We start from the raw sequence: 23,488 nt of genomic DNA on the forward strand, positions 1-23,488 counted from the left end.
AAAAATGTGCATTTATTATTTTTATGCGAAAAGTAGTAAAAGCGCCTTAGTATATAAGTAACAAGCTGCTATGCACAAAAAAGGTACCAATATCACCCTAGAAACAACAATATATATATATATATATATATATATATATATACATACATACACAGTGCAGCGCTAAATATAAACCAAGAAAATAATAAAAACAAATATAAATATTGAGATAGAATGAAGATTGATCCTTAGTAAAATCTAGATGTATAAATATATAAAAGTTCAAAAACGAAGAAATGGTCCAGGAAATCAATATAAAAATGAAAGTGTTCAGGTGACAAAGAAGTCCGGTATCCGTGTAGTAGTGATAAGGCAATGCGCACTCACCGGACGCGCATATTATATGCACTTTTGTGTATAAAAAATCCAGATGTCATCTGATAGTGGGTGGTCCTCCCTCTGTTTGGTATGAGGCTGGTGTAGGTGGTCCTCTTTCACTAGGGGTCCCCCTATGTGCTCCTGGTAGGTGGTATCCCTCTGGGTGAGCTGGATTCCACTATGTGGCAGTAATCCGTCCAAGGAATGTGTCTGTGGACTAAAGTACTCCCCAAGGGGATGACAAGGATACTTCCATAGTGTAGTAATTTGTAAAAAGCTTTATTGTGATGCATCAAGGTAAAAAACACATAATGAATAGTTGCAGACAGTGATCTGTAAGGACTGACTGTCTGGTGTAGTAAGATGGCCGCCAGAGCTCCACGTTGCTCCGGCGGCGTGACGTCACGGCGTGGTGTGGGAGGACCACCCACTATCAGATGACATCTGGATTTTTTATACACAAAAGCACATATAATACGCGCGTCCGGTGAGTGCGCATTGCCTTATCACTACTACACGGATACCGGACTTCTATGTCACCTGAGCACTTTAATTTTTATAATGATTTCCTGGACCATTACTTCGTTTTTTAATCTTTATATATTTATACATCTAGATTTTACTAAGGATCAATCTTCATTCTATCTCTTAATATTTATATTTGTTTTTATTATTTTATTATTTTCTTGGTTTATATTTAGCACTGCACTTTATATATATATTTATTATTTTTAGTTGCAGGAGCCTGTAAACCATTGCACCTGTGATCAACAGATCACTGGTGCCATGCAGGTCTCCTGCAGACCTGTCAGTATACGGGATGTACAGGCAAGCAGTTATACTGACAGGAAGATTCCGTAAACTACCACCACAGCTCCACAGACCAGTAACTTATGCTGACATCTACACACAACTGAATGAATTGTTGTAATTTCTTATTCACTATTAGGAAGCTTTGTCCAAATCAATCAGGAATGCTGTTTCTTTAGATAACCCACAGCGCTCTTGGAATCCTTTATTACATATTGTTTATTTGTAAAATACAAATGTCATGCCCATGCTAGCTAAAAAAAGGATTAAACAGTTTAAAAATGTATAAGTAATATAAAAAAAAGCAAACAAAATTGACCTAAACCATTAAAATTTATAGGTAGCAGATATCTAGCCACAGACATAAGGATCTTACTTTCTGTTAAGGTTCATCTCTTCATAAAAACCAACAAAGTAGTGCCAGATTACATTGAAAAGATGCTTCTAGACACAGGAAAGGACATGCATTTTTCATACAGTTATTTCATTATCTTTAGGTGGAAAACTGGAATGTGAAAAGATTGTAAGTCTAACATGAGCCAAATACAAGTGTTCTAACTTACCAACACTTGTAGCTCTATAGATCAATTTTCCTGGCAACATCTATGAAAGATCTTTCAATTTATGGTCTTTCCACTGATTTTTACACCAATTGTTTGTTCAGACCGCCATCTATTGTCTATGGGTAGCCTCAAGGAATATCATTGGTGTGCGTGGAGGAACAAGGTCTACACACGTAATGTTCCCTGATCAGAAAGCCAAATTAAATAAATCTTCTCTTATGTCTCCAGCTAACTGCAGTTTTTTTGTACAAAAAACAATTGTTTGTACCAGGACTCGACAATGATGTTGCGATTGTTCCTTGGTTTGTTAAATTTTTGTTGAATGCTCTAAAATCTGCAATGTTGCCAGTGTCTACAGTTCACTGTACTCAGCTATTTGCAGATAGTCGACACTGGGTGATCTGTTTATGAACAAGTCTATTGACCATCAGGTTTGTAGCACATGATACAGTATATAAGATAAGCAAAAAAGTTCCTAATAGACACCAGAGGACAGGTGAACTTGCAGGCACGATCCAACTACTTCCAAGCAGTAGTTTCCCTAAAAATTGGACATTTGGTTGGCCAAGTTTTCCAGTTTAGCCAGTGCTCAGGGAATTTGGTGAGGTTCTTACAGATACATCCTGGTGCTGGCTGCTCACAAGGAACGCAGCAGCTATAAGACAAGTATTAGCCTGACGATGTCAATTGGATGACGAAACACGTTAGGTGGAGCTTCGGCGTGTGATGTCATCATGTTTTTTGGAGGGACGGCAGCCATTTTCCTGGTTGGAAACGTGATTCAAATCCTGGTAACCATCCAAAACAATGTACGAGTAACTTGTAATTTAAACAGCGTGATTTTATTACTTAAATACTACACTATGAGTGGCCTTTTTCTTTTATTTCTTATCTAAATATTGGATGGGAGTCTTCTTTTAGGGCCTTTTTCAGATCTTTGAGGGGAGGATTGATATACATCTGAATGAGGATTGCTGGTTCCATAATCTTCACATATTCATCTCCCATTTGAGTTGCCTATATTGACCGGTGTGTTTCGGTCAGAGTTTCTGGTAAGAGGCTGAACCATTTGGGTGTCCTGGTGATGGTGGATTATGGGAATTACATTTGGGACTTTTTAACTGGAACTGTTTTGATTTATTGGACTTTATGTTTTTTTGGTTAGCGCTGCAATTTTATTTTTATTTACTATCAGACAAGCAGGCTAGCCTCAAAATGCTGAGAATCAATATATTATTGCAAATTATGTGTACTGCTGCCTGGGAATCCATCCTCAATCTACCCTGAGATACTTGCTGAACCTCAGCTGTGTTTGGCTGTTAGCTTAACATAGAAGAAGGTCCAGACAGATGCATAAAGGTTTTTTCTTTTGGAGAAACATTAGTGCTTCAGAATAAACCCAAGGCCCTGACATCCAATTTACTAATACAAGCCCTGAAGAAGGGAGATTCTATCCCCTAAAATGTGTTGGCTGTATCTATTTACCAATTACAAATAGAGTCTGGAACCAAAACTTTTATGCGTGCTGCTTTTAATTTCACTCAAGCGTCTCCTCATCATACACAGTGCCACTAGAAATTGGGCATTCCTGGAACCACATATGGTCCTAATTACTTTCACTGGAGAACCTCAAAGTTGGAGCTCTGATACCCTACCAAAACTTTGAGACTCCTTCCCACCTGAGCCACTTGAAGTGTATTTCCTGAAGTGCTTCAATGCTAACCATCAATATTTTCATTATAATCAATGGTGGCTTTCAAACCTGACCATGAAGCTTGTTGCTTAAAGCTCAAAAAGTTAATGAGTTTCTTTGCATTATTTCTGCAATTTCATACTTCCCCTCTTAAAGTTGGGGGAAGATCCAAGTCAGGAAAGGGCTTTATCGGGCATTTTCCTGCAGGTCCCTTTGAGGTTTAAGGCTCTAACTCCCTATACGGTATAATAGCTAACATGGTGAAAGGACAAGTGAACATTTGAGTACTGTTGTCATAGCTGCACGTCATTTTTAATTTAGTAAAATAAAAGCATGAGTTGCGCATCAGTTATCTATGCCACATCAGTTTTCATTTTCCTAAGGTTTTGTATTGTATGTGTGAAGTAGTGTTAGACCTGGTCAGTGGTGGGTAGGGGTCTTGACGCATCGCTGCCAAATCAGCTGCCGATAAGGCCTGTGGCTGTAATCACACTGGAAGAAATAAAATTCAAGGGTCCAGTTCACTCCTAGTCAATTCAAATTGTTTTCAATCAAGCCCTGATGAAGGGCTATTTTTGGATCCCTGAAATGTGTTGGTTATTCTTTGGATTGCCCCTCGACTTTTAACTTCCCTGGCGGTATTCCCGAGTGTAGCTCGGGGTAAAGTTTCAGCACAAGCGGTAACCCCGAGCTACACTCGGGAATACCTTGCAGCATTGCTCCGGGATCTCTCCAGCACTTACCTTGTCCTTCGCTCCCACGATGTCCCCCCTGCGGCGTCCCCGACAATGTCCCCCAGCCGATGCCAGCAATTGTTTTCCAGGTTCCGTTCCCTGCGACGTCGGGACGTACGGGGACGGAACTGGCGGGAAATTTAAAAATGTCAAAAAGTGACATTCACTAAATACACTGAAATCACATAGTAAAACATTCCTGTATCAAACCATTTCACATACATTTTGTCCCGAGTGCTTTGTCCGGCGCCCTGCCTGCATTTTTACTGTTCTTTCTGCCTGGAAACTGAAAAACGTCCATGGCGTCCAAAAAGCGTCCCTTTAGGTCAAAAGCGGTTTTAGACCGGCTAGAGAACAGCGATAGTAAATCAGAACCACTTGCAGAATTGAGTGATAATGATTCGTGGGGGAAATTCATCATCAGACACTGAAAACGATTCTGCGACTTTGCTCAGCGATGTGCGAACTTGGCGCTATAGTTCAGATTTCAGTGTTTTTGGTTTGATTATATTATTGAATGAAATGTATTATTAAATTATTATTTTTTATGATTATTTATTAAATTATAATTTATGATTTCGTGTTTCAAATTTTATCATATCCGGAATGTTTACTAGACTCTTGTTCGGACAGATTTCAGTGAGTTATTCCTACATATTACAGGCCTACAATAAAAAAAAATACATATTTCCATGCAAAAAAAAGTACCGCAATGAGCACAGAAATACTGACATAATCAGACTGCTAGGGAGGTTAATGGAATGAAGTTGTATCTGGACCTCTTAGCTTGGTGCTTCAATTTCCTTTTTGTTACACTGACCTGTGGAGGGTCCTCAGAGTGGGTCCTTTTAAAAGTGTGAAGAATGCAGAGGCAGGTGAAGTTGTGTGTTAAAAATACACATATGCAGGCCACACATAGACTGACCATTTGGAAACTCGGGGTCTGCCAGAGGGCCCAGGGTCAGTAGGGGGCCCCATGAGATGCCCCTGGTACCTTTTTCATAGGCTTTTTTGAATTTGGGCAAGGATACAGGGGCCCCATGATCCCCTATTGCCCGGGGGCCCCATGAGTTTTCAGTCCGCCCCTGCACATATGCCATTTGTTTCATAACAAAATGATTTTCTTTTCAACCAAAAATTTCATGTTCAGAGATTCAAGTGTATCTGAATGTCCGAATGAACATAATACCAAATGTAAACAAATCCAAAAAAGATATAAGAAAATTAAGAATGCATTCCTTTCATTTGAATGATGTCACATGATGCAATAGTAGTACGGGCTCATGGGGAAATTAATTAAATTTTCGAGTTTGTTCGATAATTCGTATTCAAGTAAATCTGTGAAAATTACAAATTCAATTTAAATCACAGTCAGCCAGTTCAGTTCCACAGTCTAATGCAATTCTTCAATTTGAAAAATTCAGAGCTGCTGGATTATGCATTATTTATTCAGTTGTGTCCGAAAATATTGAACCCTTGAATAGTTTGGATATATAATTATCGAATCCATCTGAAATATATAGCAATCTTTTGAAAAAACTGCAAACTTTTTCCAATTCACCTAGACCAATGAATGTATGAAACAAATGCCAAATATAACGAAACGAATCCTGAAAACAAATCGGTTCAACATAACAAATATGACGCAACAAAATTCTTCGATGAACAAATGCATATGAAGCGAAAGTTTCTGGTGTGCACATGTCTAGTTAATAAAAAGTCTTGGAGAGTCTAGCCAGTTGGAGGACACTAATCGCTTTATTAGCGTAAAACATAAAACATAGTCAATGTATTTTGGCGGTTTGGTGTTTCCCTTTCGTAGGGCTTGGATAGCATTACATTTTTTGGTCTTGGCCCACCAAAGTGTGTGTCCTAATACGATAACAGTGTTTTGGAGTCTCTGTTATGCCTGCATTGGCAAAACAAATACTTTGGAACACCACTCCCAAGACTTTCATTTTGCGCATGGCTCCCCAATCAACCTCCACAGCTTTTTAAAGAAAGTAGGGTTTTTCTTAGATCAAATTTGAAACACTTCTTTTAAACATAATGTATTTTAATCCTGATTGTGTTTTTTTTTCTTTCCCTCAGATAGCTGTCAACAGCTAGACAGCAGTCTTGACTCAGAACATCAGACTGGGGCAGTGAATGATGATCTGGATGATTCACAAATTCGGCTACAGTTGAAGCGTAAACTCCAACGCAACCGCACATCCTTCACTCAGGAACAGATTGAGGCCCTCGAAAAAGGTCAGTAAATGGATCTCAGCAAGCTGCAGGTCTCTATAAACTCTTGGGGAGCTTACTATCCTATTTCAAAGTTGGCCATCTAAGTTGGGAGAAGTCATTAAGCTAGGGCCTCACATACTTTTTCCTCCCTGCACTGTGAATGTTTACATGTTATGTGCAATTAAACCATGGTAACATCTAATGTTTGTGTAGTATTATGTTCAGCAGACTGTGTTCTTCTATTGTTGTGACTTAGATGACGTTCAGAGCACATTTTATGCCCAATTCATGCAAAACTCCACGTAATCCCAAGGGGTTCACATACTTTTTCTTGCAACTGTATATGGCACTAATAAATCAGACCCGCAATATTGTTGTATTGTGTGAAGCAAAGGCCTTGCTTGCTGTCTGTCCTTTTCTGGAGTTGCCAAGAAAACTAGCTGAATGTAAACGAATTGATGTTTCCCCTCCCTTCTGCTTGTGATGACATCTTTTAAAACATATGGAAAGAAAAGAAAGTAGCAAAGTTGAATGGTATCCCTAGATGTATTTATTGATATAATGTGCTATTTTTTTAAATGTCTTCATTTTCCAACAAATTGACAAAAAAATACAACTTAAAAAAACTTGCCATGCCTCTTATGAAATATGTCGGACTGTCTGCTTTGCAAAAAGTGGTCAATTGAGGGATATCTGTACTGTCCTGACATTTGGGGGATATCTGTACTGTCCTGACATTTGGGGGATATCTGTACTGTTCTGACATTTTTGGGCCTCAAGAAATTAGATTGGCTGTCAGTACTTCAGGATTGATCAATTTTCAGATATATCCCATAGTTTGTGAACTCTATAACTTTCCTACAGACTAAATAAGAAATACTGATTTGGGTTATTTTCACCAAAGAAATGTAGTAGAATACATATTGGCCTAAATTTATGAAGAACAATAATTTATTTGCAACATTTTATAACAGAAACAAAGCAACTTTTCAGTCTTTGTTTGTTAATTTAGCAAAAAAATAAAAAAAAACCCAGTGGTGATTAAATACCACCAAAAGAAAGCTCTAGTTGTGTGAACAAAATGCTAAAAATTTAGTTTGGGTACAGTGTTCAATGACCGCGCAATTGTCCTTCATAGTGTGAGAGCCCTGAAACCTGAAAATTGGCCTGGGCAGGAAGGGGGTAAAAGTACCCGGTATTGAAGTGGTTAATATTCAGCTGTCCTTCTCCCAAAACAACTTGGCAGCCTGCCACCTATATTTCCTGGGGGCTCCGTTGGTGAGATATCTGCAATCTGCTTTGGCCATAATGAGGTGGTTCCATCTTTCTTTACTAGATTTTTAAATTCCTTTACTGTGACAATGCAACAAGAGAAGCTGAAAACAATGAAAATAGTACTGCTCACTCAGGGGCGAACTGACAACTCATGGGGCCCCCAGGCAATAGGGGATCAGGGGGCCCCTGTGTCCTTGCCCAAACTCAAAAAAGCCTATGAAAAAGGTACCAGGGGCATCTCATGGGGCCCCCCTACTGACCCTGGGCATTCGGGCAGTGCCCGAGTTTCCGAATGGTCAGTCCGCCCCTGGTACTGCTCAAATACCCCTCCAAACATGTGTCAGTCAGATCAGCATGTGAAAAGACTGGTGCAAGACAGAAAGAAATAGCTTGTCAGGCTTCAGTAGATTTCGACAAAATGGTGGTTGTCTGCGCACAGATACCAACTCCCTGTTGCATAAATGTAATGAGCTGGGCAAAGGATGGCTTCAGCTCTTGTTCAACACCTGAAAAGGGCAAAACACGTCTGAGGAGTTCTCTATAGGTGGAGAACAGGAGCTGAAGCCATATTTAACCCATCTCATTACATTTATGCAACAAGGAGTCGATATCTGCCATCTGCCACCATTTTGTTGAGAAGCTGAAACATGCAGTAGAGGCAAGAACTATCAAAATTCCAAGGTAGTCAAGAACAGTCAGTATTTATGGCAAGGAATTTTTTTACTGTTGACTTACCCCACTAGTTCCACCTAGAACTAACTTTTGGGTGGACTGGCTCCTATATATAAGGCTTCTGTATAGTGAATTACAAATGGACCTTTTATTATTACTTGTCCTCTGACAGCATGGCAGTACACAGATCTATAGCAGACCCATACTGTTATGTTTTTTATAAAAATACCTACCTCACCATCCTCTTATACATCACATTTCTTACACTAAAGGTGTTCTTTAAAGATCTTTTATAGTTTTTCTCAATTTGTCAAGTATGATGAATCCTCATCCTTAGACAGAATTTTTTTTCTTACCCACCTACATCCAATATGCTAAAAACAGGAGGATGGGGATCTGTTCTCCATTTGTCTAGCACGGGGGTCTCTAAACTTTATAAACCAAGGGCCAATTTATTATTTATTTAGATTTTAGAGGGACCAGATTGTGGCCAGTGGGAGAAGGAAATGTCATGGCTTTGGTAACAATGCCCCATCATTGACGTTAGTGAGAGGAATAGAGCTTCATTATTGGTCCCAGTGGGAGGAATAACTTCCCATTATTGGTCTCAGTGGGAGGAATAACTCCCCATCATTGGTCTCAGTGGGAGGAATAACTCCCCATCATTGGTGTCAGTGGGAGGAATAACTCCCCATCATTGGTGTCAGTGGGAGAAATAACTCCCCATCATTGGTGTCAGTGGGCAATAACTCCCCATCATTGGTCTCAGTGGGAGGAATAGTGCCCCATCATTGGTCTCAGTGGGAGGAATAACTCCCCATTATTGGTCTCAGTGGGAGCAATAACTCCCCATCATTGGTCTCAAGGGGAGGAATAGCGCCCCATCATTGGTCTCAGTGGGAGGAATAACTCCCCATCATTGGTGTCAGTGAGAGGAATAACTCCCCATCATTGGTGTCAGTGGGAGAAATAACTCCCCATCATTGGTGTCAGTGGGCAATAACTCCCCATCATTGGTCTCAGTGGGAGGAATAGTGCCCCATCATTGGTCTCAGTGGGAGGAATAACTCTCCACAATTGGTGTCTGTGAGAGGAATAGCACCTCATCATTGGTGTTCGTGAGAGGAATAATGCCCCATTATTGGTCTCAGTGGGAGGAATAACTCCCCATCATTGGTGTCTGAGGAATAGTGCCTCATCATTGGTGTTCGTGGGAGGAATAGTTTTCCATCATTGGTGTCAGTGGGAGGAATAGTGCCCCACCATTAGTGTCAGTGGGAGGAATAGTACTCCATCATTTATTTCAGTGACAGGAATTATGTCCCATTTTCAAGTGATGTCAGTGGGAGGAACTGTGCCCCAAGGGCTGGATAAAGGCATGCAAAGGGCCACATTCGGCCCCCCGGGATGTAGTTTGGAGACCACTGATCTAGTGAATCGGATCAAATGGCAGTTGGGTATAAACGGGCATCCAGCTGCCCATAGAGGAGAGCGGGCTGTGTATGTGCATAAGCTGAGCGGACACGGGCCAGCATTATACCTGCTCAGTGGGGATCAGTTGACAGATACTCCACTGAGCAAGCGGACTCCTGGCATAGTCTGCTCCAGTGTGCAAGTGGTCTCAGAGGCCAAATACACCTTTGCACACTAGTAATGCCTAGTTTTCCAATGTTTTCCTTCTCCCTCAGCTTCTCTCTCTCACTCAGTTAATGTGACCCCAGTGCTGATTGTGAGGGGCAGGAGATGGGCAAGCAAGGATGCCGTGCAGGCATCTGACGTTCTCCTTATCAACCCATGATGTCATTGGAAGTTAGGGCGCCAGCGGCGCGGAAGGTTGCAATGGTGCCCAATGAAAACCTGTGGCTTTGTGCAACTAAAAGACAGGCTAGACCCACCTGCTGGCTTGTACACAATTTGTGGGCAATTTGTAGGCATTTTGCTAAGGCACCTCTGAACAAACCTGAAGGCACTTTGGCCGACATATATATTATCCATCCTAATGAAGGTAGCATAGAGCCCCTTTTGGTCAAATTCTGTGATGAATACAGCCAACTACCAGAGAGCGGATTTTGCAAAGATAAAAGCAAGTGTCTTTCTAGTGTCTGTCTTTGTACAGCTTCCGTACATATGTTGGTACAGGAAGGAATCAGTGATGCATTGAGCGAATGAGACCACATTGTACACATGGGAGACATACAAGTGTGAAACCAGCTCTGCTTCCGCTGAACCGAGAGGAGCTGTGCTATTACTCAGCAGCCTCCCAGCACAATGTGGGACAGCTGCAGACTTCTCTTTCCTGAAAGGTCAAACTTTGTGAACCGGTCATGGGATTATGCAAAATGTATCTCTAGGTGTTGGCATGGATTTTTAATTTATATCCGGAGCCCCTGGAGGCCCTAACCCTTGGGGTGGTCTGTAAAGCAATCTGCAAACAGACTTTTGCATGGTTATGCTGTTACCTGCCTGATTCACTTTACCATTGGCCATTAAAGTGTTCCTAAACTCACAACAGTACAATCAGTCTGTAGATGCAGTAAAGCATACTTGTTATACTCACTGTGGAACCTAAGGGGTTAATCCTGCGCATTGTGTAAAAACACTGTTTGATCCTGAGTTCTCTGATCCTCCCCTTCTTCTAGTGCCCCCCCTTATCTCTTCTAGTGCCCCTCCTCTTATCTCTTGCTAAGGGTCCTTTCACACGGGGCGGACCCGTTTAGCAGATCTGCTTGCTCAGCGGGTGATCTCTCCGTTGATTCCAGCTGAGCAAGCGGATGACAGCTGTGTCCTCTCCACTGCTGCAGAGCAGAGACAGTTGGAATTCCACCTGTGCATGTGATTGCAGATACACTAGAACAGTGTTTCTCAACCTTTTTTCAGTCAAGGCACCCTTTAAAATTACGAACAGTCTTGAAGCACCCCATTCTAAAATGGGGTGCCGCAAGACTATCCATCATTTTAAAAGGGCACCCCATTCTAAAATGTGAAAAACTATTCTAATAGTTTTATATAATGCAGCAACATCCACACATGTAGGACACCCAACATTAGAGGTGATTTATTCTTCCAAAGCAAATGCACTTTTGCACACTGGTACTGACTAGTATACCAGTGTTTCTCCTCTCCCTCAGTTTTTCTCCATCACTGAGCTAATGTGACCCCAGCACTGATGGAGAGGGGCAGGGAAAGGTCAAACTAGGATGATGTGCAGGCGCCTGACATCCTCATCAACTGATGATGTCATTGGTTGTCAGGACACCGGCGGCTGGAAGGTCGTAATGGTGCACAATGAAAACCTGTGGCTTTGTGTAACTAAAAGGCAGGCTTGTTCCACCTGCTGGCTTGTATACACGTTTTGGGCAGTTTTAAGACATTTTTCCAAGGCACCCCTGAAGAAACCTCAAGGCACCCAAGACTGCCTGGGCACCCTGGTTGAGAAAGGCTGCACTAGAAAAATAGAGCTGATATATGCTGGGCATTATTCCCCCAGAATAGTAAAAGACCAAACCCTTAAAGAAAGAGGAAGAACCTGCTTGAAAAAGAGGAAGTGTGACTAGGACACCTGTTACATGATTTATTTTATATGTCCTCCCACCCTTCTTCCCAATAAAGTTGTTTAGCCAGATTTAGCAGAGGTACCCAAGAACAATCAGAGAGAAAGAGATGATGACCTCTCTATAGGCCTTATGTATGAAAGTCTGCTTTGCCCTCAGAAACCAGATTGCAGTGCAGATTTATAAAATTATAGAAATAGTCTGAATAGTTAACAATAATTTGGTTGCAAAGAGCTACAGATTTTGTTCCTAACACTATGGCAAGTATATATGTAGGTGGGAGGTGAGGCCAGGTGGTAGCACCCCAGCGGGAAGACTGACACACACGGGGTTATGAAGTTGCAGGATATGTACAGCGCTGGCCAAAAGTATTGAGAATGACACAAATATTATTTTCACAGTGTCCGCTGCTTCAGTGGTGTTAGATCTTTTTGTCAGAAATTACTATGGTATACTGAAGTATAATTACAAGCATTTCATAAGTGTCAAGGTTTTTCACTGAAAATTACATGAAGTTTATGCAAAAAGTCAATATTTGCAGTGTTGAACCTTCTTCTTCAAGACCTCTGCAATTTGCCCGGGCATGCTGTCAATCAACCTCAGGGCCACATCCTGACTGATGGCATTCTTGCACAATCAATGCTTGGAGTTTGTCAGAATTTGTAGGGTTTTTTTTTGTTCATCCGCCTCCTGAGGATTGACCACAAGTTCTCAAAGGGATTAAGGTCTGGGGAGTTTCCTGGTCATGGACCCAAAATTTCGATGTTTTGTTCCCCAAGTCACTTAGTTATCATTTTCGCCTTATGGTAAGTGGCTCCATCATGCTGGAAAAGCCATTGTTCATCACCAAACTGTTCTTGGATGGTTGGGAGAAGTTGATCTTGGAGGATGTTTGTGTACCATTCTTTATTCATGGCTGTGTTCTTAGACAAAATTGGGAGTGAGCCCACTCCCTTGGCTGAGAAGCAACCCCACACATGAATGGTCTCAAGATTATTATTATTATACAGGATTTAAATAGCGCCAACGGTTTGCTCAGCGCTTTACATTATAGTGGGAGACAATACAGTAACAATACAGTTCAATACAAGAGGGAATTGAGGGCGCTGCTCCTTGGAGCTTACAATCTAGGAGGGAGGGGATAGTGGTACAGGAGGAAATAGCTGTGGGGGATGGAGTGGTTGGAAGAGTGGAGGAGATCGGCAGTTAGGTGAGGGCGGGGTAGGCTTCCCTGAAGAGATGGGTTTTCAGGGTGCGCCTAAAGGTGAGGAGGGTAGGTGACAGTCTGATGGATTGGGGTAGTGAGCTCTAGAGGATGGGGGAAGCCCTGGAGAAGTCCTGGAGACAGGCATGGGAGAAGGAGACCAGGGAACTAGAGAGTATGAGGTCTTGCAAGGAGTGGAGTGTACGGTTTGGGTGATATTTAGAAATAAGATTGGATATGTAAATTGGGGCAGTGTTGTGGATGGCTTTGTATGTCATAGTTAGTGTTTTGAATTTTATCCGTTGGGCAACTGGGAGCCAGTGGAGGGATTGGCAGAGAGGGAGGAGGACACTGAGTGGAGGCCAGTGGAGGGATTGGCAGAGGGGGGTGGAGGACACTGAGTGGAGGCCAGTGGAGGGATTGGCAGAGAGGGGTGGAGGACACTGAGTGGAGACCAGTGGAGGGATTGGCAGAGAGGGGTGGCAGATACAGAACGGTTAGTGAGGTGGATGAGGCTGGCAGCAGCGTTCATGATAGAATGAAGGGGGGATAGCCTGCGATGAGGTCGGCCAATAAGGAGGGAGTTACAATAGTCGAGGCGTGATATGACAAGGGAGTGAATAAGTTGCTTAGTGGTTTCCGGGGTTAGGAACGGTCGTATCTTGGAGATGTTGCGGAGGTGAAGTCTACATGATTTTGTCAGCGATTGGATCTGGGGCTGAAAGGACAGATGGGAGTCTAGGATTACACCTAGCACCCTGGCATGAGGGGATGGAGTAATTATTGTGTTAGCGATATTTATGGTGAAGTCAGTGGAGGTGGCACGGGCAGGGGGGAATACTAGGAGCTCAGTTTTGGAGAGGTTGAGTTTGAGGAAGTGGAGTGACATCCAAGCCGATATGTCACTTAGTAGGCTAGCGATGCGGGTGGAGACTGAAGGGGTGAGGTGAGGGGTAGACAGATAGATTTGCGTGTCATCAGCATAGAGATGGTAATTGAAGCTGTGGGAGTTTATCAAGTGACCAAGGGAGTAGGTGTAGATGGAGAAGAGAAGGGGTCCAAGGACAGAACCTTGAGGGACACCTACAGAGAGAGGGAGTGAAGAGTCAAGATGCTTTACTCTTTGCAAGACACAGGATTGATGGTAGCGCTCACCTTTTCTTCTCCAGAAAAGTTTTTTCCCCAGATGCCCCAAGCAATCGGAAAGGGGATTCATCAGAGAAAATGTCCCTGATGTTTTTCCTGGACAGAAGTGGCTTCTTTGCTGCCATTCTTGACACCAGGTCATCCTCCAAAAGTCTTCGCCCCACTGTGTCTTCAGATGCACTCACACCTGCCTGCTGCCACTCCTGAGCAAGCTATGCACTTGTGGTACTATGTTCCTGCATCTGAATCAACTTTAGGAGATGGTCCTGGCTCATGCTGGACTTTGAGTGTCCTGAAGGTTTCTTCACAACAACTGAACCTCTCTTCTTGAAGTTCCTGATGATCCGATAAATGGTTAATTTAGGGGCAATCTTAGTAGCAGCGTTATCCTTGCCTGTGAATCCCTTTTAGTGCAAAGCAATGATGACTGCACGTGTTTCCTTGCAGGAAAATAACATTTGTGTCATTCTCAAGACTTTTGGCCAGGGCTGTATTGTCAAGAGTGTTCTAACACACTGTAACAGACGTTATGCAGAGGCTCAGAACTGGAGACAACAACACTCACAGTCCTTGCGGAGAGTGATGGTTGGAGACCAGCAGCACCTGTTGCAGAAGGTGGCAGAAAGGGCAGGAGTAACAAACAGTTCCTATGCTGCCCCTACCCCTATGGAACCTTTCTTTCTCTTATGCTAGACACACTCTCCCTGTCAAGTGGGTTCCTGTTCCTGACCTAGCCACATGCAAAGTGCATGCTAACTACTGTCAGGGACACACTGGCCATAGCACAGTTAAAGTGTCCAGGCGCATGCGTGATCCTGCGGGTGCCCATCCAGCTGCACATATGCGCATGCACAGGTGTGCGCGTATTTGCCACTAATGCTGGCACCAAGTGGCCTATAAAGGTGCGGCAGCTGCACTAGCTTGCTGCAGTCTGATCTGTAGCTCCCCCTGTGTTCCTGTTCCTGTGTTTGACTTTTGTGATTGACCTAGCTTGCCCTGCCCTCGCTTGAACGCTACCTGCACCGACCTTGGCTTGTTTCCCGGATTCTGCTCCTGTCTGTCTGATCCACCTCGTCTGCTGCTGACAATTGCCTGTGACCTGACTTCTCTTCTGCCTCATGTCTATGCCTCATTTGCCTGTCTGTTACTGACACGGCTCATCTGACTCTGCCTGTTGTTGCCAGCCTGCCTGCTACCAGCCTGCTCCATGGTGCTATCTACTGCCAGCCTGCTCAGCTGTTCCACCTGCCCACTGCCAGCTTGCCTACTACCAGTCTGCTACACGGGGCCATTTGCTACCAACCTTCTACAGGGGGCCATTTGCTACCAGCCTATTCAGCTGTTCCACCTGCCCACTGCCAGCCTGCCTACTACCAGCCTGCTCCACGGGGCCATTTTCTACCAGCCTGCTCAGCTGTTCCACCTGCCTACTGCCAGCCTGCCTACTACCAGTCTGCTCCACAGGGTCATTTGATACCAGCCTATTCAACTGTTCCACCTGCCCACTGCCAGCCTGCCTACTACTAGCCTGCTCCACAGGGCCATTTGCTACCAGCCTGCTCAGCTGTTCCACCTGCCCACTGCCAGCCTGCCTACTACTAGCCTGCTCCACGGGGTCATTTGCTACCAACCTGCTCAGCTGTTCTACCTGCCCACTGCCAGCCTGCCTACTACTAGCCTGCTCCACAGGGCCATTTGCTACCAGCCTATTCAGTTGTTCCACCTGCCCACTGCCAGCCTGCTCCTTGGGGCCATTTGCTACCAGCCTGCTCAGCTGTTCTACCTGCCTGCTGCCAACCTGCCTATTACTAGCCTTCTGTACGGTGCCACCTGCTGCCAGCCTGCTCTGCTGTCGTCACTCATCCAGCAAGGCGCCAACCACTTCTGCACAGACTGTAAGACTAATCAGGCACTCATACCCCGCTGTGTTCTTGTGGCTGCTGTCCCACTCAGTGGCCCTTGAGCCAGAGTTGTACAAGAGGCCTTCCTCTGCACGTCAGGCTCACCAACAAGGTACTTGCCAACTGCAGTGAGACAGCGCTTCTTCTAAGCACTGCCCTCACTAAAGATGGCCGAGGGGGATCACCGGGACTGCAGTGTCCAATCAGACAGCAGCTCACCCAATGGCACCTACAGAAGCCTAAAGGTAATGTGTATTTCTCCTGTCCTCCACACTCCCTGCATGACGGTTGCGACAGCACCACCTGTGTAGGGAGGTCAACCTACACCTCCCTACACTCAATAGCAACCTCCAGCTTATCTCAGTTTCTGGAGTGGTATGCCGAGGTGTGCAAAAATAAACTTCACAAATGGGCCTAGGCAAGAGTCTAAATATGTAGTCCTTAAAGTGGAACTTCACTCTCTCAATCAACAGAGACTATTTTAAATAATTTGCTGCTAGCATGAGTAAATGGGATAAGAACGTATATCATATTTACTTGTTTTAAAACTTTTTTTTACATTTCTTCAGTTACTTCCTGGTTTCTTGCCAAGACAAATGATGTCATTCATCTCAGCAGTCTTCAGGAGGAGAAGGAAAGTTCTCAGCTCAGCCAATGCCTGAGCTAAGGGCAAATGGATTCCAGGAAGTAAATGCTAGATGAATCATCTGCTCTTACTCAAGATGGCCACAGCCAGAAATACTAGGGGCGTGTTTTTCAAAAAGATTTATTAGCAAAATAAAGCATGGAGCAGGGGTGGACTGACAACTCATGGGGCCCCCGGGCAATAGGGGATCATGGGGCCCCTGTGTCCTTGCCCAAACTCAAAAAAATCCTATGTAAAAAGGTACCAGGAGCATCTCATGGGGCCCCCTACTGACCCCGGGCCCTCGGGCAGTGCCCGAGTTTCCAAATGGTCAGTCCACCCCTGGCATGGAGACATGGATGGGTGAGTTTGCTTCGAATATTAACAATGATTTAAATAGAATTTTTGGTTTGTGGTGCTCAGACACAGTGCGGTTTCACGTTAATCATCATACATTATATATGCAGACTTAACTGGCCATAGATAGGTCAAAATATGGCTGATTCAGCAGGGGCCAGCCAAATTTTGATCCATGTATGGCCATCCCCATTCAACAGAAGATGATTGTTAGATCGACTTCTATCAAACTAATGTTGGAAACATTTTCTCGATCAGCATGTCAACAGGGCCCAGATTCGCCTCCAGCAATGTCCATGCTTGCCAAGGGCCTTTCCCACCATCCTCTTGCTCAGGAATGAGATAGAACACACACACACCTGTAATGTGGAGAAACTCCACCATCTTTGGTCACTCATATTCTCCAGGCCTAAAGCCCACTTCTCAGAATAAGGAATTTCCACACATTCAGCCTTTTACTGCAGCAGAAGAACAAATGAACAGTACACAACCTTCATCCCCACTTTGTCAGTCCTGACATAATTCTGCAAAATGCAAGTCCAACAATAACAAAGAATAGCCGCTTATCTCTTCCATGGTCCTCACTATAGGTCCCCCATAAGTTGACTCTTCACCTAAGCCTGTTACAGGCCTACCACCGAAGGATTTAATTCTTTATCTCTTGAGGCTAGATGTATACTGCAATTTTGATCTGACTTTCAATACGAATATGTAGTGCTACTTGGATGCTGCTTGGATACTACGTGGATGAGGGCTGCATGTTCTAAGGAGCCAATATATCACTGGAATCACACCAAAGTAGTACAGGAACCTCTTCCATAATTTCTTTATGCTGAGTTGCATTGATATGAACGAGCACTATTGAAAACAATGTGATTTCCATTGTCATGCGATTCTATGGGACTTAGAGGAGCTCCAGCCAAAAGGGTCCCCTGCTCCCCATTAAGGATTGGCACCTTTGAGGGGCGGAAGGAAGTGGGTACCTGAATTTGACAGGTACCTGCTCCCACTTCCGCACAGATCGCCTAGGCCAGTGGTGGGCAACCTTTTTTTTCAACTGAGCCAAATCTCGCCAAAACCACGATTGAAATTTATTTTGAGAGCCACATTTTTAAAACTGAAAATACATAGGATGGTACACTGTTTTTAGTTTCAATAAGTTTTTATAGTAATTCATCCCCCATAGTAATTCATCCCCCATAGTAATTCATCCCCCATATAGTAATTCATCCCCCATATAGTAATTCATCCCCCCTATAGTAATTCATCCCCCCTATAGTAATTCATCCCCCATAGTAATTCATCCCCCATATAGTAATTCATCCCCCATAGTAATTCATCCCCCATATAGTAATTCATCCCCCATATAGTAATTCATTCCCCATATAGTAATTCATCCCCCCTATAGTAATTCATCCCCCATAGTAATTCATCCCCCATAGTAATTCATCCCCCATATAGTAATTCATCCCCCATAGTAATTCATCCCCCATATAGTAATTCATCCCCCATAGTAATTCATCCCCCATATAGTAATTCATCCCCCATAGTAAATCATCCCCCATAGTAATTCATCCCCCATATAGTAATTCATCCCTCATATAGTAATTCATCCCTCATATAGTAGTAGTAAGTAAGTAGCAAGTAGTAAGCCAAGTCCCCCCTGTGTCAATTCACTTACCTTTGCTCCGCGCGTTCCTCTCGCCGTGTTGCCGCGCCGTTCCGGTCTTCAGGGCGGACTGTGAGAGGAGCCTAGCTCCTCTCACGTTCGTCACGCTGCCCCGCCTACACACATCCTGACAGCCAATCACTGGCTATCAAGATGTGAGTGGCAGCGAGACTGGCCAATCATTGCATTTGAGCGCGCTGCCCTGGCTGTTTTTTTTTTGCATCACGCTGCAGAGTCCCTGCCGCCAGAGAGGAGGGAGGGGAGCGGGCGCCCGGCACACAAGAGCTGCATTAAAGCATATAAAGAGCCGCATGTGGCTCGCGAGCCGCGTCTTGCCGACCACTGGCCTAGGCGATCGGAAGTGGAAAGTGTCATCCCTTCCCGTAGTCTTTTGGGACACATGACAGGTCCCAGAAGACTACAGGATCATTCAGGAAGTGCAGTGCTACTTACCCATGCGCAGTGGGTAGCTGTGAAGCCGCAAACTGTCACAGCCGGGTGCCCACACTGACGATGCCGGCGCCCAAGGAGAGAAGACGGCTGGTAAAATGGGCTGCAGGGGACACACCGCAGGAACGAGGGACAGATGAGTTTGTGTTTTTTAAAAGTCAGCAGCTACAATTTTTGATGCGTCGTCATGGCGGTCACATGATCGGGAAAGGTCCCAATTGAAAGAGCAGATTGGGACCTTTCCGTGAGTACCGGACATGTGTGCTGGGAGCGCTCAGGGAGCGCGCTCTCAGCACATATGTTTTTTCTTACCTGAACGCAAATGTGCGTCCGCTTGGCGTCTAGGCCCAGACACTGGGAGTCCGCACATTTGTGTGCGGCCGGCGTAAAGGGGTTAACTTAACATATACACCCGCAGCAGTTCCGCATGAATGGGGTGTGATTCTGATGCGGTGCGTAATTCGCACTGAAAATGCTGCAAATTCCGAACCGCGTCAGCGTGAACCCGGGCTCATCATAGCATGGCGCAGCCCCATACACTTAAATGGGACATGTTCATCAGCGGTACCGCAAATGCAACTTGCGGTTCAGCTTTTGCACACAAATCGCATGTGATTTGCACAGGAATGCAGTGCGGTTCCTGTGCAAATCACATGCGATTTACCGCACCGCATATATGTGAACCCGGACTCAAAGTGCAATGTACCCTAGATCTGTTTTCAGAGCGGCTGCAAGGGCGAGAATGAGCCCTAATGGGGCATTTTGAGATCTATGCTATCAGGGAAGAAAGTTGCTTCGGAATGTGAAATTTATCTAAGCTTTTTATCTTTTGTTTTTAAGAATTTGAGCGGACGCACTACCCTGATGTCTTCGCTAGGGAAAGATTAGCAGCAAAGATTGATCTGCCTGAAGCTCGCATCCAGGTGAGGCTAATAATAATAATAATATATATAAAACACAAGTAAAATATAACATATACCTAGGGCTACATGAGTGCTACTATCTCTATGCCACTGCTTGTTCCCATTTGCAGCACATTGACATGAGTGTTCTGCTAATGAGATAATTGGCAAGAAATATTTAAATTTCATAATAGCAAAGAGATTCTATCACCAGTGTAGCCTAGACTTTGTGGAGTTGCAGACTTCGTACATCTTAGGCTAGGTTCACACCTATGCACTTTGCATTTGATCTGTTTCTGCAGTGCTTTTTGCGTTGCGTTTTTGCACATGCTGCGTTTTGCTGTTTTTTTTACAAACTTGTTGCTGGGCAGAAAACGCATCAAACACGCATCAAAAAACACAAAAAAATGCACTACATGCATTTCTGCAGCGTCTCCATTGAAGTCTATTGAACCAAAACCGCAACGTTTTGCGTTTTAAAATGTAAAAAAAGTCCCTGACCCTTTCCAAAAAATGCACCGGGTGAAAACACGGAGATGTGAACCTGTCCCAAATGAGATCATGTGAAATGGGCTGCTGTGCTTTCTGCAAAACGCAACGGAAAACACATAGGTGTGAACCTAGACTTAGGAGGGGGCGCTATATATGCATGTAAAATGAAGGCTGAGATAGAGTCTGTCAACTTTGAAAAGTCAAGTTTTCTTTATAATGGCGTTTGCAGTGGCTGTATAGTGTTCTGTGTATAGTACGTTTTTATGTTTCGAATATTATAAAAAGTTTTTAGTGCATGTGAATATTGCATACGTAGATTTCAGATTTCAATTTCCAGCCACCAGGTGGAAGTCTTGGCTCCTTTTCATGTGTATAACAGGCTATTTAACAACAACTTTTTCAATGTTGCCGCCCTCATTGCCCCCCATTGATCGCAGTTAAACAAGTGTTTTATGCCTTACTGTATGCAGCAGAGGTGTCCCTAGGGTTGGTGTCACCCGGTGTGGTAAAACTTGGTGACCCCCCTCCGACAATCCTCGCAGAATAGATCGGATCTGCAGATTGAGCATAATGGATCAGACTCCGATCCATTATGCTCAATCCGCAGATCCCATCCATCCTGTGGGGATCGTCGACTTTCTTTACAACTTACCATTTCTTGGAGCGGGTCCAGTGTAGCAGCAAGATGTGTCCCCCATGTAGTTATGTCCAGGAGCGGACTGACAACTCATGGGGCCCCCGGGCAATAGGGGATCATGGGGCCACTGTGTTCTTGCCCAAACTCAAAAAAGCCTATGAAAAAGGTACCAGGGGCATCTCATGGGGCCCCCTACTGACCCCGGGCCCTCGGGCAGTGCCCGAGTTTCCAAATGGTCAGTCTGCCCCTGGTTATGTCCCCCCTGAAGCAACTGCGCATGTCCCGGTGTCACCCCCATATAGGTTGGATGCCGACAATCCCTACAGAATCGTGACATGCGACCTATACGGGGTGACACTGGACCCGCTCCAAGAAAAGGTAAGTTGTAAAGAAAGCCGACGATCCCCACAGGATGGATCGGATCCATCCTGCAGGGATCGTCGGCTTGCTTTACAACTCACCTTTTCGTGGAGCGGGTCCGGTGTCACCCCGTGCGGTCGGTGTCACCGACCGCATCCCCCGCAGCTGCCTCGGGACACCACTGGTATGCAGCATGATGAAAGGGCAGCATCTAAAAGGTGGATATTATAAAGCTCAAACACTACAGCAGAACTATGGCCTCCCATTGAAAAAGTACAAATGATTTACACATTTTCTCTTAGTCCCCCCTGCAAAGTCTCACAAGTACAGTTGATCCTGCCAGTGATGTCCATCTAATGCAGCTTCCTTTGATGGTGTGACAACGATGCATCTCTGCTCTTGAGTTCAGAGCAGAATTACCACTCTCATGTAGGCCATACCTTTTGGCATTACAGTGGGGGTCAAAAAATGCTACAGAGGGCATAACTATTGGCATTGTCACTGGGGATTCACAGGCCTGTAACTTGTCAATCAGCACCTGACCCCCATCTAGTCCATCCACTGCTTTCTAGTGAGGGTGGAGGCAGGGGCGGACTGACAACTCATGGGGCCCCCGGGCAATAGGGTATCATGGGGCCCCTGTGTCCTTGCCCACACTCAAGCCACACCCAAAAAAGCCTATGAAAGGTACCAGGGGCATCTCATGGGGCCCCCTTCTGACCCCGGGCCCTCGTGCAGTGCCCGACTTCCTAAATGGTCAGTCTGCCCCTGGGTGGAGGCTACCACTGGAACTGGCATCTATTAGAGATCCTTTTCTGATGCAACGAGGAGCTAGGAGTGCGATTCCCACTGTACATTCCAGCGGCGCACAAGGCAGATTCCAAAGAACTTCTGAAGTAAGAGAAAAGTAACTTTAATAGGATTTAAAAATATTAAATGTACTGAATATATTGAAAAATAACTGTCTGGAGATGGGCTTTTATAGCTTTGCTTAAAGTAGCTTGTTATTTGCAGAGCTCAATACCTTAAGCTTAGAATTGCATACACTGTTGAATATATACACAGTATCTCACAGAAGTGAGTCCACCCCTCACATTTTTGTAAATATTTGATTCTCTCTTTTCATGTGACAACACTGAAGAAATGACACTTTGCTACAATGTGACGTAGTCAGTGTACAGTTTGTATAACATGTAAATTTGCTGTCCCCTCAAAATAACTCAACACACAGCCATTAATGTCTAAGCCGCTGGCAACAAAAGTGAGTCCACCCCTAAGTGACAAGGTCCAAATTGGGCCCAGTGTCAATATTTTGTGTGGACACCATTATTTTCCAGCACTTCCTTAACCCTCTTGGGCATGGAGGTCACCAGAGCTTCACAAGTTGCCACTGGAGTCCTCTTCCACTCCTCCATGACGACATTACGGAGCTGGTGGATGTTAGAGACCTTGCGCTCCTCCACCTTCCGTTTGAGGATGCCCCACAGATGCTCAATAGGGTTTAGGTCTGGAGACATGCTTGGCCAGTCCATCACCTTTACCCTCAGCTTCTTTAGCAAGGCAGTGGTGGTCTTGGAGGTGTGATTGGGGTCGTTATGTTGGAATACTGCCCTGCGGCCCAGTCTCCGAAGGGAGGGGATCATGCTCTGCTTCAGTATGTCACAGTACATGTTGGCATTCATGGTTCCCTCAAAAGAACTGTAGCTCCCCAGTGCCGGCAGAACTCATGCAGCCCCAGACCATGACACTCCCACCACCATGCTTGACTGTAGGCAAGACACACTTTTCTTTGTACTCCTCACCTGGTTGCCGACACCACCTGAACCCAATCAGGTGATCTTGGTGTCATCAGACCACAGGA

The 23,488-nt window shown here is 44.6% G+C and overlaps 1 protein-coding gene across 1 annotated transcript in view; it reads left to right on the forward strand.

Moving 5' to 3' along the window:
• Positions 1 to 23,488, forward strand: part of LOC149443854 (paired box protein Pax-6-like) — a 63,992-nt gene that overhangs the window by 19,261 nt on the left and 21,243 nt on the right. Inside the window, exons 2-3 of the mRNA XM_089655179.1 lie at positions 6,249 to 6,407; positions 20,077 to 20,159. Of these exons, the coding sequence (XP_089511305.1) occupies positions 6,249 to 6,407; positions 20,077 to 20,159 (242 nt within the window). The remainder of the gene's footprint in view (positions 1 to 6,248; positions 6,408 to 20,076; positions 20,160 to 23,488) is intronic.

Source organism: Staurois parvus, unplaced genomic scaffold (assembly GCF_062004578.1).
Source record: "Staurois parvus isolate SC_StPar_1 unplaced genomic scaffold, SC_StPar_1.0 ptg000827l, whole genome shotgun sequence".
NCBI lineage: Eukaryota > Metazoa > Chordata > Amphibia > Anura > Ranidae > Staurois > Staurois parvus.